Genomic DNA, 17,175 nt, shown 5'->3' with positions numbered 1-17,175 from the left:
TGATTCACTAACAAGTTGTGGTTTCCAAATCTATAAAGCAGCTATATCAGGGAAGATTATACCTCCTACTAAATGAGGGAGACAGGGTACTGAGGATCTAGTAAAAAATAGTCCCAGTTCTCTGTTGCTCTGTGTTGGGAGAGAGGTAAGACTTCAGAGTGGAAATGGGATGGGTAAATCAGGCTCTAGTTTCTCACTCTTAATGAAATTGTCCTTAACTTGAGTTGTAACTTTTGTGTTTCATAAATCAGCTCAAACACATCTACTCTGTCTACCCCAAAATGAACCATTCTTGAGCAGCTTGGTCTATTCACTTTTAGAACAAAGAAAACAATGACAATTCAGATGGAGACCAAAGTTAGCTTTTTCTGAACATGTTTGGTACCCACTTTTCAGACCTGGAACCCTCTGAATTCCATGAAATAAAGATTGTAGCAGAAGAAAAAAATCCAAGTAGGTCAGCTTATTTTTTTTTCTTGGTGGCTGCAGATGTTATGTTTTGCAGTGGAACTGTACTCTGGCCTTTTGCTTCTTGAAAAGGAGAGGGGCTTACAGGATAAATAATTTGAACAGTAAGAATCTGCACCAAAATTTGGAAACCTGGGAAATGTATTTTGGACAAGTGCACCTTGAGAGTTTAATTTTTGGCCTGTTGGCCACCTCGATCAAGTTCTTTCTGAAGCATCTGCAAAGCAACAGTTTTGTAAAAATGCCAGGTTCAGCTTAAACAAACTTTTACCTGCCCACCAAACTGTTAATCTTGCAATGAATCAGTGGTGTATGTTGAGCACTTACTGTGTGCAGAGCACCATATCTGGGTGCTTGGGAGAGTACAGTACAATGGTATTGATTGGACACATCCCCTGCCCACATAGAGCTCCTAGCCTAGAGAGGGAGAAAGACATTCAAATGCAGTACTAATAAGGAGAATGGGTGAGAATAACAATATGCACACAAGGAGTTGGAGTGGAATGGCTCACAAGTGCTTAAGAAGTATAGATACAGGTGAATAGGTAATATAGAAGGGAGGGTGAGTAGGAAAAATGAGCGTCTAGGTCAGGGAAGGCCTCTTTGAGGAGGTGAGATTTTACTAGGGCTTTGAAGGAGGGGAGACTGTTGATCTGTGTATATGAAGGGGGAGGAAGTTCCAGGCCAGAGGGAGGATATGGCAAGGGGTCAACAGCTGTGGCTGTTGATAGATAGACTGATAGATGAGACTGAATTACAGTGACTAGTTGGTGAAAGAGGAGCAAAGTGTGGGGGCTGGGCTGTAGTTGGGGACCAGGCAATAAAGTAAGAGGGGCCAGTTCCATTATTATCAAACTCAGGTATTAATGTTATGAGTTTGTTTGATTCAACAGGCAACCATTAGAGGTTCTTGAGGAGTGGGAAGATGTGGACTGAACTGTTTCTAGAAAAATGATCCAGGCAGCAGAGTGAAGTGTGGACTGGAATGGGGAGATATAGGAGGTAGGTAAGTCAGTGAGGAAGCTGATACACTAGTCAAGACAGAATGAAACAAGAGCTTGGATAAGCGTGGCAGCAGTTTGGATTGAGAGGAAGGTGCAGATTCTAGAAATGTTGTAAAGGTAGAACTGACAGGATTCAGTGACATTGTATATGTGGGTTGAACCAGAGAAGAAGTTGAATGGAGTGCTTTATTTGCATCCTGAATACAGACTAATGTGTGCATCCAAAGTTCCATTTTTATTTCCTGTAAACTGCCTTTAATATCTTTGGATTCTGAGCCCTTGGGCTGGTATTAATTTGCTTTAGCCACAATACATTTTTAATGATCCCAGGCCGTAGACTGTTGGCCTGCAGGAGAAAGGCTGAGTTTAAATATGTTCTGTATTGATCCTAGTTCATAGTTGGTGCTGAGAAAATAATGGTATTATAATGATAAAGGAGAATAGTCCTAAATTCTCAAGAAAGTACTATTTTATGCTTTCTCATTTACCAGTTTCAGTAAAGGAAAAAAGTTGCAAATGTAGTTTGGCTTATAAGGGGCTATTTCTGTAAAGTTATCAAACATCCAGAATTAACCTGGAATTTAGGAATCCAAGAATATTGAGAATTTTTGTTTAATATTGGCTAGGCACCTTGAAATCAGAATTGAAATTTAGTAGATTGGCCTTTAACTCAGTCACTTGTAGAGAGTTAGGAAAAGAAAACTGGAGTTGTGTTCTCTGTAAACTTTGTAGAAAAACATATGCTGGCCATTATCATTGCATAATATGATATAGAGAATGTGAATGTGAGTTTAGATCCTTAGGTGGCCTTTTGAGGTAGAAAAATTGATCTACATTATCAGTCACTAGGCTATTATTAAGTTTTTATTTCATGTATAGAGAGTGTGTAGTACTGTAGTCATACTATGTAAGGGAGCCATCTAGTGGGAAATGCTGATCAAGCGTTAATAGCTAAAAATAGAATAGTAATAACAATAGGTTTTTTTGTTTTTAATGATACTTTTTTAACAACTTACAATGTGCCAGGCGCTGTACCAAACGCTAGGGTTTGATTTAAGCTAATTAGGTTGGGCACAGTATATGTCTCTCATGGGGCTCACAGTAGTAATCCCCATTTTACAGATGAGGTAACTGAGGCAGAAAAGTGAAATGACTTACCCGAGGTCACACAGCAGACAAGTGATGGTGCCAGATTAGAACTCAGGTCCTTCTGACTCTCAGACCTGTGCCCTATCCATTAGGCCCATACTACTCCTGATTTCATGCACCAGTCTCCAGACTTCTCTCCCTTCCCAAACCCAAAGAGGTCTAGAGCACAAATGTGGGGCCTGGGCTAATACTAAATAAATAATGATGCTATTTGTTAAGCACTTACTGTGTACCAATCACTGGGGTAAAATAAGATAATCACGTAAGCAGTGTGGCCTAGTAGATAGAGCATGGGTCTGGAAGTCAGAAGGACCTGAGTTCTAATTCCAGTCCAAGGTGATGGAGTGTTGGAGAGCCAATGTTGAGGAGTTTTTGTTTGATACGGAGGTGAATGGACAACCACTGGAGATTTTTGAGGAGGGGGTTGACATGTCCTGAACATTTTTATAGAAGGGTGATCTGGGCAGCAGAGTGACGTATGGACTAGAGATAGGAGACACAGGAAGTTGGGAGGTCAGCAAGGAGGCAGGTGGAGTAACCTAGGCAGGATAGGATGAGTGATTGTATTAATGTGATAGCAGTTTGGATGGAGAGGAAAGGGTGGGTTTTAGCAATATTGTGAAGGTGGGACCAACAGGATTTGGTGACAGATTGAATATGTGGATTGAATTAGAGAGAGGAGTTAAGGATTAAACCAAGGTAGCAGGTTTTTGTGATGGGAGAGGTGGTGGTGCCAGCTACAGTGATGGGAAAGTGAGGGAAAGGACAGGATTTGGGTGGGAAGATAAGGAGCTCTGTTTTGGACATGTTTGAGTTGACGGGAGGACATCCAAGTAGAGATGTCTTGAAGGAAGGAGGAGATGCAAGCACTTAGAACAGTGCTCAGTACACAGTATGTGTTCAATAAATAACACTGATGATGATGATGCTTGAGGGTCAGACATAAGGAAGGGTTACCTATACACAAACTATAGTGCTATCCTTCTGGTTATTCTCTCCAACAGCTAAATGCCGAGCCTCCCAGACTGAGGCCGGAAGATCAGAAAGGTCGAAGTGCATTGTTGGCCCACATCCAACAAGGAACCCGCCTGAGGAAAGTAACCCAGATCAATGACCGGAGCGCCCCACAGATTGAAAGTAAGTGCGCCGTTACAGCCGGCAGGTGGGTGGTCTGCGAGGCAGCAGTGGAGCTGACTAGTCTGGGGCTTTCTCGGAGCCCCAGCCAGGACAGCCGGTAGGTCGCCCAGCAGTATGGTCCGTGTAATGGAAGAGCAGCTCTTGAAACTCACGTGGGTTCTCACTGACCAGTTAGGGATTTCCAACCTCTTTTAGCAGCTGTCCACTGTCAAAGTTCGCCAAAAATGTGTCTCCGCATACCTCTCCTTGTCATCATATTTATTGAGCGCTTACTCTGTGCAGAGCATTGTACTAAGCAGTTGGGAGAGTAATCAATCAATCATATTTATTGAGCGCTTACTGGTTACAGAGCACTGTACTTGGGGGAGAGTACAATACAACCGAGTCGTTAGACACATTCATTGCCCACAATGAGCGTACAGTCTAGAAGGCGAGACAGGCATAAATATGATTATGGATATGTGCCGTGTGTCTGAGGGAGGAGTGAATAACGGGTGCAAATCCAAGTGCAAGGGCAAGGCAGAAGGGAGTGGGAGACGAGAAAATGAGGGCCTGTAGGAGAAGGCCTCTTGGAGGAGATGTGGATTTAATTAAGGCTTTGAAGGTAGGGAGAGTGATCCTCAGTCAGATAAAAAGAGGGAGAGCATTCCAGGCAGGAGGCGGGATGTGAGTGAGAGGTCAGCAGCAAGATAGAGATCAAGTGATAGTGAATTGGTTGGCATTAGGGGAGTGAAATGTGCCAAGCACTGTGGCCGGTATAATGGAAGAGTGGGTCCTCACTGATCAGTTAGGGGTTTTTAAACTCTTTTAGCAGCTGCCCCCTGTCAGAGTTTCATCTGAAATGTACCTACAGCACATACCTCTCCTTATCTGGCAATCAGTAGTATTTATTGAGCACTTATTCAGTGCAGAGCTTGGGAGAGTACAGTGCAAAGAGAGTTGGTAGACTTGGCATAATGGACCTGGGAGTCAGAAGGACATGGGTTCTATTCCCAGCTCTACCACTTGTGTGCTGTGTGATCTTAGGCAAGTCACTTAACTTCTCTGTGCTTCAGTTACCTCATCTGTAAAATGGGGATTGAGACTGTGAACCCCACATGGGACAGGGATTATGTCTGACTTGATTTGCATGTGTCCACCCCAGTGCTTAGTACAGTGCCTAGCACATAGTAAGCACTTAACAAATACCACAGTTATTATTATTATTATTGGATAAGATCCCTGCTCTTAGGGATCTTACAGTCTAGTAGGGGTACTTGACCCTAAAATAAATTACAAATTCCTGTCACCTGCTCTTCTGTTTGCCATAATATTGGTACCTCCTCCTCTAGGCTGTAAGCTCCTTGAGGGTAGGGTTCATATCTACTGGGAAAAAGTGTGGCCTAGGTTCTAATCCCAGTTCCACCACCTGTCTGCTGGGTGACCAAAGGAAAATTACTTCTCTGTGCCTCAGTGTCCTCAACTGTAAAATGGGACTTCAATGCTTATTCTCCTTCCTACTAAGACAGTGAACCCAATCTGGGACAGGGACTGTGTCCAACATTATTGGATAAGATCCCTGCTCTTAGGGATCTTACAGTCTAGTAGGGGTACTTGACCCTAAAATAAATTACAAATTCCTGTCACCTGCTCTTCTGTTTGCCATAATATTGGTACCTCCTCCTCTAGGCTGTAAGCTCCTTGAGGGTAGGGTTCATATCTACTGGGAAAAAGTGTGGCCTAGGTTCTAATCCCAGTTCCACCACCTGTCTGCTGGGTGACCAAAGGAAAATTACTTCTCTGTGCCTCAGTGTCCTCAACTGTAAAATGGGACTTCAATGCTTATTCTCCTTCCTACTAAGACAGTGAACCCAATCTGGGACAGGGACTGTGTCCAACCTGATTGATTTGTCTCCACCTTAGTGCTTAGAGTACTTGACACATAGTAAATGCTTAACAAATACCATTAAAAAAGGGGAAAAAAACCCTAAAACTCTATTGTACTCTCCCAAGGACTTAGTATAGACTAAATGCTTACTAAATATCTTTGATAGATTTACTATGGCACTTTGAAGAACCCAGGACTTTAAGTAACGATGATGATGGTATTTGTTAAGCGCTTACTATTTGTCAAGCACTCTTCTAAGCGCTGGGGCAGATACAAGCTAGTCAGGTTGGACATGGTCTCTGTTCCCTAAGAGGCTCACAATCTTAATCTCCATTTTGCGGATGAGGTAATTGAAGCACAGAGAAGTTAAGTGACTAGCCCGGTGTCACAGCAGACAAGTCGCAGAGCTGGGATTCATCTGACTCCCAAACCCATGCTCTGTCTACTGGGCCATGCTGCTTCACTCCAAGTAACTTTCCAACTGAGGGAGCGAGATGTGAATCAGGATAATACTACTTCAAAAGGAGGCTGGAGACTTTTTGTCATGGTTCTGTGTTCATCATCATCATCAATGGTATTTATTGTGTAATTACTGTGTACAGAGCACTGTTTTAAGCCCTTGGGAGACTACAATACCACAGAGTTGGTGGAAACATTCCCTGCTCATTATCAAAAGATTCAATACTCAAAACTGGATTGGGTTTTTTGGAAGCTCAGGTGCTTCATTCTGTAAAGTTGTCCTTGGACTTAAAACACAGCTTTCAGGAGTCAGTTCTGTTCTAAGTCCCAAGCAATTCTCAGAAGGAAACATTTTGTTTTTGGAGACTTATTTCATGAACTGAAGTTGGATGCCCTTTTTTTAAATCAAAGTCACCCTCCTCTGCATCCAGCAGAAATTCCGTACCATTGGCTTGACAACAACAATCAGCTTGCTCCATCATCCTTCTCCTCACTACTCTACAGCCCAGCCGGCACACTCCACTCCCCTAGCTCCAGCTTACTCACTGTGCCCCATTCTCGTCAGTCTCACCGCAGACCACTTTCCCACATCCTCCCCCTAACCTGGAACTCCCTCCCACTCCATATGCCCTAGACCACCACTCTCTCCACCTTCAAAACATTGTTAAGGTCACATCTCATCCAAGAGGCCTTCTGTGATTAAGCCCTCTTTCCCCTGGCTTGGTCTCCCTTCTGTGTCATCTGTGTACTTGGATCTGTGACCTTTGAACATTTGATATTTGCCCCACCTCCAATCCCACAACATTTATGTACATATTTTTCAATTATATACTCTAAATTATTTCTTTGTATTAATGTCTCTCTCCTCCTCTAGACTGTAAACTCATTATGGGCAGGGAATGTGTCTGCTAATTCTGTTATATTGTACTCTCTCAAGCGCTTAGTACAGTGCTCTGCACTTAATAAGCACATAATAGTTGCTTAGTTGGTTGGTTGATTTTACTTCAATGGAAGTATGAATGTGTTGTCCTGCCCTGGTGACTCTCCCTGGAGGGTGGTGGAGTGGGAGAGGCCAGAGCAGGAAGGGAATAGGGTTATGTTATTGTTAGGTGGATTAAATTGTATCCTCCCAAGCACTTGGTGCACTCAGTAAGTGCTCAACAAATACTGTTGATTAATTAATTGGCCAGCAAGGCAATGTCAAGGTATTAATCTTATCTCCATTGAAGTATTGTATCATCGACAGTAAATATAGCAAGAGCCGTAGAGAACACTAATCTTAAACTGAAGCTGATGGGTTGTGATGCTTAAATAGGGTGAAAACTTAGAAAGCCATAAGAACCCATTTGTCATAACTCGAAGCTCATTGTGGGTAGGGAACGTGCCTAACCTGCTCTGTTATATTGTACTCCCCCCAAGTGCTTAGGACAGTGCTGTGCACACAGTAAATGCTCAATAAATGCAACTGATTGAAATGTCAAGGACTATATAAACCAGAAATTTAAATGCATTCTTTTTAATGATTACCTTTTTCATCCACCAGTAGGCACTGTGCCCTAATGTCTGGTGAATACCAAATTAGTAACTTGCTGTATACAACCAAAGTGTTTATGTTCAAACTAAATGTTCCACTTTTTACATAGGTTCCAAGTTCTGGATTACAGCTATATCCCAATTGTTCAGGGTTATATGGATTTTCTATGCCCTCCATATTGCTTTCTATCTGTCAATCTTTGGATTCTTTTAGTGCTGATTAACATTTTCACCAGGCTTTAGGCTGGGGATGTCAGGAAATGACACTTCAGGTCGTTCTTGCTCCTTGGGTGGGGCAAGAAGTGGTTGAAGCTGTTGTCTTAAGTGAGATTTGAAGATTATTGTGGATTTTATTTATCTGTGTAATCCCTATTTCCCAGACAATGGCTATTTAAGTGAATGAATGAATGAATGAATGAATATTTAAGTGTTGTCTAAGGAAAAGAAAGATATCCAATCCCCCCATCCTACCCCTTTCATCCCACCTCTCCCATTTTTTTTCCCACAGAATCTAAAGGAGCCAACAGGGAAGGAGGTGACGCTGGAAATACCAAAGTCAATTCCCCACAAGGTCTCGGGGGATTGTTTGCTGGGGGTTTTCCTCAGCTGAGACCAGCAGGCCAAAGGGATGTATCAGGTGAGAAGGCTAGGTGTTCTGAAGGCTTAAGAAAATTAGAATAGTTTGGTGGGGGTGGAGGCTGGAGGGGAAGGAGAGGTGTTCTGGTCAATGCAGAGTGTCCTGGGCTGGAGGTTAAGAGATCTGGGTTCTGGTCCCAGTTTTGCCCCAACCTGCAATGTGACTCTGGCCTCAGACTCCTCACCTTTAAAATGGGATATGTGACTCTCCTTGCCTCACAGAGATATATTGAAGATAACATAATAAAAGAAATAATAATGGTGGTATTTATTAAGCACTTACTGTGTTCCAATCACTGAACTAAACATTAGGTACAGTTAAGGTAATGAGATTGGTTACAGTTAAGGTAATGAGATTGGACACAGTTCCTGTCCCGCACAGGTCTCATGCTAAGAATTAGGGAGAGCAGGCGTCTTCCCCCCATTTTACATATGAGTAAATGGGATAATAATAATAGTAATAATTATGGTATTTGTTATGTGTAGGCACTGTACTAAGTGCTGGGGTTGGATACAAGCAAATCAGGATGGACACAGTCCCTGTCCCACATGGCACTCACAGTATTGATCCCCATTTTACAGTTAAGTCAACTGAGGTCCAGAGAAGTAAAGTGACTTGCCCAAGGTCACACAGCAGACAGGTGGCAGAGCTGGGATTAGAACCCATGACCTTCTGACTCCTAGGTCCGAGTTCCGTCCAATATGCCATGCTGCTTCTCCATGGAAGCCCAGAGAAGTTAACTAATTTGTCCAAAGCCATGTAGCCGGCTAATGGCAAAGCTGGGACTAAAACTGGGGTCTCCTGGCTCGCAGTCCCACGTGAAAAATTGATATGAAAGTAATGCAGTTTGGGTAACCTATGACTGAAGTCTTCCTCCTATAACCAACAACCTAAGAAAACTCAGCCTAAAAAAAGATAGAAGCCAACCTGCTTAGAGTCAAATGAGACTAAATTACTTGTTTAAATTCAGAGCTAAACTGATCAAGTTCTTTCCTTCCAAAAAAGCCAGTCTGTGGCTCTTTAGCTTCACAGAGAAATGTTTGATGTTGTCTGCTCAGGAAAGAGATGGGCTGTGAGCTTTGTGGGAGCTCCACCTTTGTTCTCTACACAGATCCTATCATCTTCTATTTCTTGGACTAGACCATTTGGCAGAAAGGGGAGCTGTGGGGTCAGCTGTGCCAAAGGAAGCTGATGCCTTTAAACTCCACTTCTTCATAATCTGTGTGCTTCGTCAAACTCAGGCCTAGCCTATAGTTTTCCACCGACTGTGATGAGGCACAGTTTTTCTCAGTTACATGTGAAAGTGCAGTTTGGACAGGGGGGTGGGTGGGGGCTAGGAGAGGTTAGAGCTAAAAGACATGAATCCCCAGAAAATCTCCAGAACTGAGACAGTTCACTGCAGAGTGACTGATAATGTTTCCATCCTGGGATTTCACCTGAGAAGCCAATGACCTCTCCGGGAAACCTGATGTCCAGAATTGAATGTGTGCAGGAAGATAAGGCAGGAGGAATACTGAGTAACAGCAAACCCAGGATGGTCTACAGTCCACTCAGATGGCATGTAAAATGCTTATACGTTGGATCCTCCTTTTGTGAGGCCAACACCATAATCCCATCAGCATACCCACTATTTCCAGCTTGATCAAAGATGGACACTGACCTTGCATCGGGGACAAGAAAAGTCATTACTGGGAATTTTAGATGAGATGGATGCAATTTGGAGTGTTTTGCTGAGGAACCTGAGCTCCTCATCACAATTGGGAACTTTGAATTTAAATTGAGTCGTGTGTGTGTAAGAGAGAGACAAAGACAGAGACAGACATATGTCCCGGTTGCTTTCTGCAAGCTCTGTGGATACCTTTATCACAGGGTGACATTGGGCAAGTCACTTCACTTCTCTGTGCCTCAGTTTCCTCAACTGTAAAATGGGGATATAGTGGCTAGTCTCCCTCCTACTTAGCCCTTATCCCACATGCAGCAAACAGTCTATGTCCAGAGTGATTATCTTATATCTACCCCAATGTTCAGAGTGATGCTTGACATATAGTAAGCACGTAGCAAATGCCATAATTGTTATTATTTAACAAATCTTTTTAAATGGCCTGTTCGCTATCTGGCGGGAACCTGGGTGAGCAGTGGGATTAGCAGTGCAGATTCAACCTCCAAATCACAATGATTTCTTCTGAAACCTTCCAGTTTAGATTTTGACAGCAAAGACGACCAGGGGCACAGTGAATAGTCCTGGTGTTCAGCAGCAGTGATAAAGGGCAGGAACCCGTCTATGGGAGGTTAAAATCCTAGAGCGTGATTCGTTCTGAAAGGCCCTGGTTCTCTCAACCTGAAGGAATAACACTCTTGCTGAATCAGCACCAGCTTTTCTTAAAACTGGGACGGGGTGGGAGTAGGAGGGAATGAGAATATAGATCTGGGAGTATGAGGAGGGCCTTAGTAAATTTGGGCAGTGCGGGGTCTCAGTTTCTCTGCCTGAGGGGGTTGGAGAAGCTGGATCCATGCTTGAAGGGCAAAACTTTGGATAAATTATGGGCTAGGGAGTCAGAAAGCCTGGGTTCTAATCCAGGCTCTCCCACTTGTCTGCTTTGTGACCTTGGAAAAGTCATTTCACTTTTGTGCCTTAGTTACCTCAACTGTAAAATGAGGATTAAGACTGGGAGCCCATGTGGGAGAAGGACTGTGTCCAACCTGATTAGTTTATACCTACCCCAGTGCTTAGTACAATGCCTGGAACATAGTAAACTCTTAACAAATACCATTAAAAAAAATTTAAAAAGCCAACTTTTCTTTGCTAGTAAGACTAGAAGTGTGTGACCACTCAGGAAAGCCTGGACCAGAAGTCACGTCTGCAGGGCCTCTTGTCTTCCCCTTGAGCCATCTAACCTGAGCTGCTTTGGCTTCCAGGTGGGAGGGCGGGGCCACCGCCTGTCGGAGCTCCGCGTGCAGCATCTCCCAGGCTTCCAACCAGAGCCATCGGCGGCCCGCTCAATGCACCTGCGTCGCCGAAGCCCGGAAATGCATCAGAATTGCTCAGTGCTTCTAGAGCAGCCCCTCCCCGCCCGAGCATGCCTGCCCCGCCGCCTCCCCCTCCCCTCCCGCCACCTCTTCCCCCGTCCGCCTCTATCAAGCCACCGCTCATATTTCCACCACCACCACCACCACCTCCTCCTCCTCCTCCTCCTCCTCCTCTGCCTTCCATGGAAAGGCCTTCCAGGATGATACCCCAGGTGGCCATCCCACCTCTGCCTTCTGTGCCACCCCCACCCCCACCCACACACAGTGATGAACCGGTTAAGCCTCAGATGGCCCCATTGCATCTGCCACCCCCTCCCCCTCCTCTCCCCATCACATCACATGGTGGGATTCCTGCTCCTGTCCCCCAGCAGGCAGGATGTAGGGATCATCCTCATCCTGGCCCTCCTCCTCCTCCTCCCCAGCCACCTCCCCCTCCTCCTCCACCCTCGCTTTATGCCTCTCCTGTTCCCAAATCCTCCTTGCCATCCACACCGGCTACAGCCTCATACAATGGTAATGATCCCCCACCTCCACTTCTCCCCAAATCCCCTAGCTTCCCACCCCAGCCTCAGAAACCCAGCATTCAGTCCATACCCCTTCCTCACACCCCTACAGTCTCCCAGTCAACTATCATAGTGCAAAAGAAGAGGCATGGAAGAGGTCCAGGTGAGAAGAATTTTTTAGCTTTTATATTCTGCCTGAAAATTTCAGTACCTAAGGAGAATTCTCTAATTTTTCCATTTGCTTGAAAACTCCCTGAAGGCAGGGATTACGTTTTATCTTCCTTCTGTGTGTCTCTGAAGTACCTGCCAAAGTGCTTTGCAAAAGTAATCTTTTTGTGATAATGATGATGATTCCTTTGTCAGGTCTTTACCTACAAATCATATGGGAAGTAGATCACCATTTTAGGAAGAATTTCCAGGGTAGAGTTAGGTTGTGGATTACTCTGGTGGACTGGAGCTTTATCCCTGGGGAATGGCTTTTTAGTATGATTTTGTACTTAGGGATCTTCATTTTCCCTGTATAAAGTAGCAATAACAAGAGTGAAATTTAACCACTTTTCTGCCATTTTGAATTCATTGGTTGGAAGGTGCTATATTAATACATTAATCGCTGTGGGCAGGGAATGTGTCTACCAACTCTGTTATACTGTACTCTCTCAAGCACTTAGCATAGTGCTTTGCACCCAATAAATGCTCAATAAATATGTTTGAGGCAGGAATCACAATATTCCTACTTCATTGTAGAGTAAATTGATTGGCAAAGAAGGAATGACTATCTGAGCTGGGATATCAGTCCATGGACCCTTCCCTACCCCCCAGGCCTATGCTCACATTACTAGACCCTCACCCTCTCTCCAGAGCTATACACACACAGCCAGTGGTATTAATTGAGCTTTATTTGCAGACCACTATACTAAGCAGTTGGGAGAATACAGCAGAGTCCGTAGACAGGTTTCCTGCCAGTAAGGAGCTTACCATCTAGAGGACCCCATTTTAGCTCTTTACCCATCCTTATTCATTCAATTGTATTTATTGAGTGCTTACTGTGTGCAAAGCATGTAATAAGCCCTTGGAAGAACATCCCTTAACTATGAGCCAGGAGACCTGGCCTCCTCTTCTAGCCCCACCACTGAACATTAGATGATTCCAGGCTAGCTCTCTGCCTGTTTGAAATTCCTGGGCCCATGTCGGTCTGAAGCCCTGGCTAGGCATAGTGAAGATAGGCCCCATTTCTCATTTGGGTGAAGTTGTCCCTGGGGACCTCTGAGACCTGGAGTTCCAGGGAGCCCTTAGGATTTTCCACAAAGACTCAGTGCTGTCATGCATGTGTGGAAGTACTCAGCCTGCACAGGTTGGGAGCCTTTTAGCCAGGAGCTGCCCAAAGTGAAGGTGTTTGGACTTGCTCAAGCCCAGCCTCCCATTGATCCCTGCAAGAGCCCTACCTGGAGCAGTCTCTAGACTGTAAACTCATTGTGAGCAGGGAATGGTTCTGTTATATTGTTATATTGTACTCTCCCAAGCAATCAGTACAGTGTTCTGCACACAGTAAGCGCCCAATAAATACAATTGACTGACTGGGGCAAGATGCTTAGCCTGCTGTGTGGCGGTTTCTCCGTTTGGTTACTGGAGATGAGATTACCAGTTTCCACCAACTCTCAGAGGTACCACAAATGTAAATGAGATACTAGGTATGTAAATCGTTTACAGAAGAGAGTTCTTGCCAAAATCAGTCAGTCAGTAGCATTTATTGTGCCCTACTGCATGCAGTTTACTGCATTAAGCACTTGGGAGGTGGCATTAGAGTTGGTAGACCTAATCCCTGCCTTCAGGAAGTTTACAGTTCAGTAGGGGAGACAGACACTAAAATAAATTACATGAAGTGTGGCCATTACTCAGATGGCCAGGCAGTAGGAGCCATTTGATTGGCTAAAACCTGAAGTTTAGCATTAGTTTATTTCACATTTTGGCCACTTATGTAGGTTATTAAGTGTTGACCATATTTTGGGTTTTGAGTCTAGCATATATGTGTGTCTATATCTGAATATATGGGATTGGATTCTATTTCACTCATTACAGAGAACCAGTGTACCCTTGCCCAAATAATTTCTTCCATGAAGCAAAGCGGACCCTTTAGGGTCTTGTTCTCCTCATATTAGTGGTCACTATGCTCCCAAAAGGTTGCTTTACTCTCTCTCACCCAAGGGCCAGGGCCAAAATGAAGTGCACTCCCTCTGGCTATGGAAACAAACAGTTATCCGTTCTGAAAAATAACAAAATTTAACAATCTCAAATTCTCTTTCTGTTCTCATCGCTAGCATTTCCCCTCTTGGAATTCCCCGCTATTGCTCTAACATTGAATTAGTCACGTGTGTGTCCCACCCTTAGAAACAAGCACTTAGTCCCCATTTTGGCATCTAATGCCCTTCTCTTCTTCTTCTTAAGGCACCAGTGGAGGGAAGCTAAATCCACCTCCGGTTCCCCCAGCGAGATCACCCACAACTGAACTCTCAAGCAAGAGTCAGCAAGCCTCAGCCTGGGTGACCCCCCAGCCACCGACCCCCCAGCTAAGAAATGGAAACCTCCCCATCAATGGTAAGTACCCCTTCCCTCCCTCCCTCCCCCTGGCCAAAATAGCATAGCAGTACCCCGCTGGCTACCCAAGGCCTCAGAGCACACAACATCCCCCAAGACAATTTTGGTGCACTTGTTCCCTGAGAGGGAAGAGACCTGTGTAGGCAAGATGACCCAATCTCTCTCAGAAAGAGATGATTCTGAATATGAATTGTCAAGGAGTTGTCACTGAAACTATTCAGTGCCCTCTCTTGAGTCTTCTCCATTGGTTGACCATATACTCAGCCTGTTGAGCAGAACCAGTTGCATTTAAACTGCAGAAAGAGCATTGTTTTAATTTGAAGAGCATAAGACTGGGGCAAGGATGGGAGAAAATGATTTAAACTGTGAAGGAATTTGCTTGAAGAGATGGACTTGAGGCTAAGGGCCATCACAGCTACAATGGTGGTGGTCCCTGGAAACTTGAGTGCTGACACACAGCTCCAGTCCCAGAGTGAGGAGGTGGCTGAGAGTTACTCTGTCCAGCCCCAGCAGCCCTGGTCTCCCTGCTCGCCTTCCACCCAGGGCCCCACCCCTGCCGCCTTATTCTTCTTCTTATCCTGGTTTTTTTAGTGGTATTTCTTAAGCGCATACCATGTGCCAGGCACTAGGGTAGGTACAAGCTAATCCCCAAGGCTCCGCCTCTGCTGCCTTATTCCTCTGCCTATCCTTTTCCGTCCTCTTCTTCACCTTTTCTTCCTGCTGCTTCTTTTTTCTTTTCTTCCTCTTGTTTTTTTCTTTTTTGTAAGGGTATTTGTTAAGTGAGTATTATGTGCCAGGAACTAGGGTAGATACAAGCTAATCAGGTTAGTCATAGGTCATGTTCCTCATGGGGCTCACAGTCTTAAACCCCATTTTACAGGTGAGGTAAGTGAGGCACAGAGAAGCTAAGTGACTTGCCCATGGTTAGACAGGAGACCAGTGGTGAAGCTGGGATTAGAACCCAGGTCCTTCTGACTCCCAGGCTATCCAATAGTCTACTCTGTTTCTTTGCCTCTCTGTTTTTTCTGCTCTCATGAACTCTTCCTCACTTAAAATCACACTCTGACTGAATTCCTTTTGACCGTTTCACTGCTCAACAGGATCTGCTTTTTGTATCCTGTCCTCCCCTTGCTCTTCCCTTCTCGGTGAGTCACAAGGCAGTGTGTGCAGGCTGGGAAAGCAAAGCTGAGCCCTTTCACACAGGGGCCACCACCCCTTCCCTACTTAGCTGTACAATCCTTGAGAAACAGGAGTCCCCATCCACTTCTCCATTTCTTCATTCTCCAGTCCATGAATTACCAATACAGAATGTGCTGATCCTTAGAGAACCCAAAGGCACATCCTCCTCCCAAGGTAGGAACAGAGAAAACAGCAAAGATTAAAGTTCCAGCTCATCAACTCTGGTGAAGAGGAGGGTGAAGCAACTGGCCTAAATGAAGTTTTCTCATGCTTTGAGCATTTCAGTTTCTACGCTTTCATTGTCAGTCCCCTGTTACGTGTGTCATCGAGGGTTAACTGCATAAGAGGAACACGATAGGCAGAAAAACCTAACTGACATTGCCAAATCCACTGCCTCATTTGGCTTAGAATTTACAATCACTGGGTTCATGAGGATCTTGATTAACTCTCATTTTTCCCTCCACTTTTTCAGATGACTTTGAGTCCAAGTTTACTTTCCATTCAGTTGAAGACTTCCCCCCTCCCGATGAGTACAAGCCATCTCAGAAAACATACCCCAGTAAAGCCCCCCGGAGTAAGTATGGCATAGCTTGATAAAAACTGCTGGGATTTGCCTTCAAACACTGCTTTGTACAAATGTCGGGATGATTGGCCATCTGTTGTGTGGGCATAATGTTGGGGCAGTGGGCCCCCTAGTCCCACGGGCCCATGGAGATGCCACCAGCCAGAATGGGAGGAGGACAGAACATTTATGTTTGGCCGTTAAGAAAACTGGATTCTCAGGGGAGCCTGGAGCAGGTCTCTTCTCAAACTCTGTCTACTTTCCTTGTAAACCTGCTTCTGGCCACACCTTGGAAGGACTGGGCCCAAACTGCCAGCCCACAGAGCTCCAGGGGAAATAAGGCCTGTTGTAGAGGCTTTTCCAATTTAAAAAAAGAAAGAAAACTGGGGGACAGAGCCAAAGGAAACTGAAGCCACCTGGAACTTGGCTAGGTCACAGGCTAAAAATACCAGGCCTCAGCATGGGTTGAGCAGGCTAAAAAAACAACAACAAAATAGATTGGGCTGGGGTAAGGTGCACCCCCAACACGCTCCTTATCCTGCTCAGTGTGGGTTGAGCAGGCTAAAAAACAACAACAAAAAACTAGATTTGGGCTGGGGTAAGGTGCACCCCCAATAAACTCCTTATCCTGCTCCCCAACAAAAGACTAGATGAATTTTGGGCCACCCCTGGATGGCTCCTCTGAGCATACAAAGGAAATTAAACTTGGGGTGACTGTGCTTTTTTGGCATGTATCATTCTGACAGTGAATGGAACAGGGAACTTTTGGCCCCAGATATGTTGCAGGGCACTACCACACTGTGAAGAAATCTCGCTTGCCCAGCTGAATAGATCGGATTCTTTTCACAGATGTGTTGGGAGGTGGTTATATTGGGGATACAGCACGGCTGTTAATCTCCTCTCCCTCTCGGCATGAGTACTTTTAAGGGGTGGGAGGTCACCTAGAACAGTAATAATATTAATAATAATGGTATTTATTAAATGCTTTCTATGTGCCAGGCACTCTACTAAGCACTGGGGTAGATCCAAGGAAATTGGGTTGGACATAATCCCTGTCC

The 17,175-nt window shown here is 44.8% G+C and overlaps 1 protein-coding gene across 1 annotated transcript in view; it reads left to right on the top strand.

Annotated features, from left to right (window-relative positions):
* Positions 1-17,175, top strand: part of WIPF3 (WAS/WASL interacting protein family member 3) — a 58,213-nt gene that overhangs the window by 30,554 nt on the left and 10,484 nt on the right. Inside the window, exons 5-9 of the mRNA XM_029071405.1 lie at positions 3,626-3,758; positions 8,126-8,254; positions 11,171-11,947; positions 14,227-14,376; positions 16,028-16,129. Of these exons, the coding sequence (XP_028927238.1) occupies positions 3,626-3,758; positions 8,126-8,254; positions 11,171-11,947; positions 14,227-14,376; positions 16,028-16,129 (1,291 nt within the window). The remainder of the gene's footprint in view (positions 1-3,625; positions 3,759-8,125; positions 8,255-11,170; positions 11,948-14,226; positions 14,377-16,027; positions 16,130-17,175) is intronic.

The sequence above is a fragment of the Ornithorhynchus anatinus genome, chromosome 8, assembly GCF_004115215.2.
Source record: "Ornithorhynchus anatinus isolate Pmale09 chromosome 8, mOrnAna1.pri.v4, whole genome shotgun sequence".
Classification (NCBI taxonomy): Eukaryota; Metazoa; Chordata; class Mammalia; order Monotremata; family Ornithorhynchidae; genus Ornithorhynchus; species Ornithorhynchus anatinus.
The sequence above is the reverse complement of the archived record's forward strand: the minus strand, read 5'-3'. Positions and strand labels throughout refer to the sequence as shown.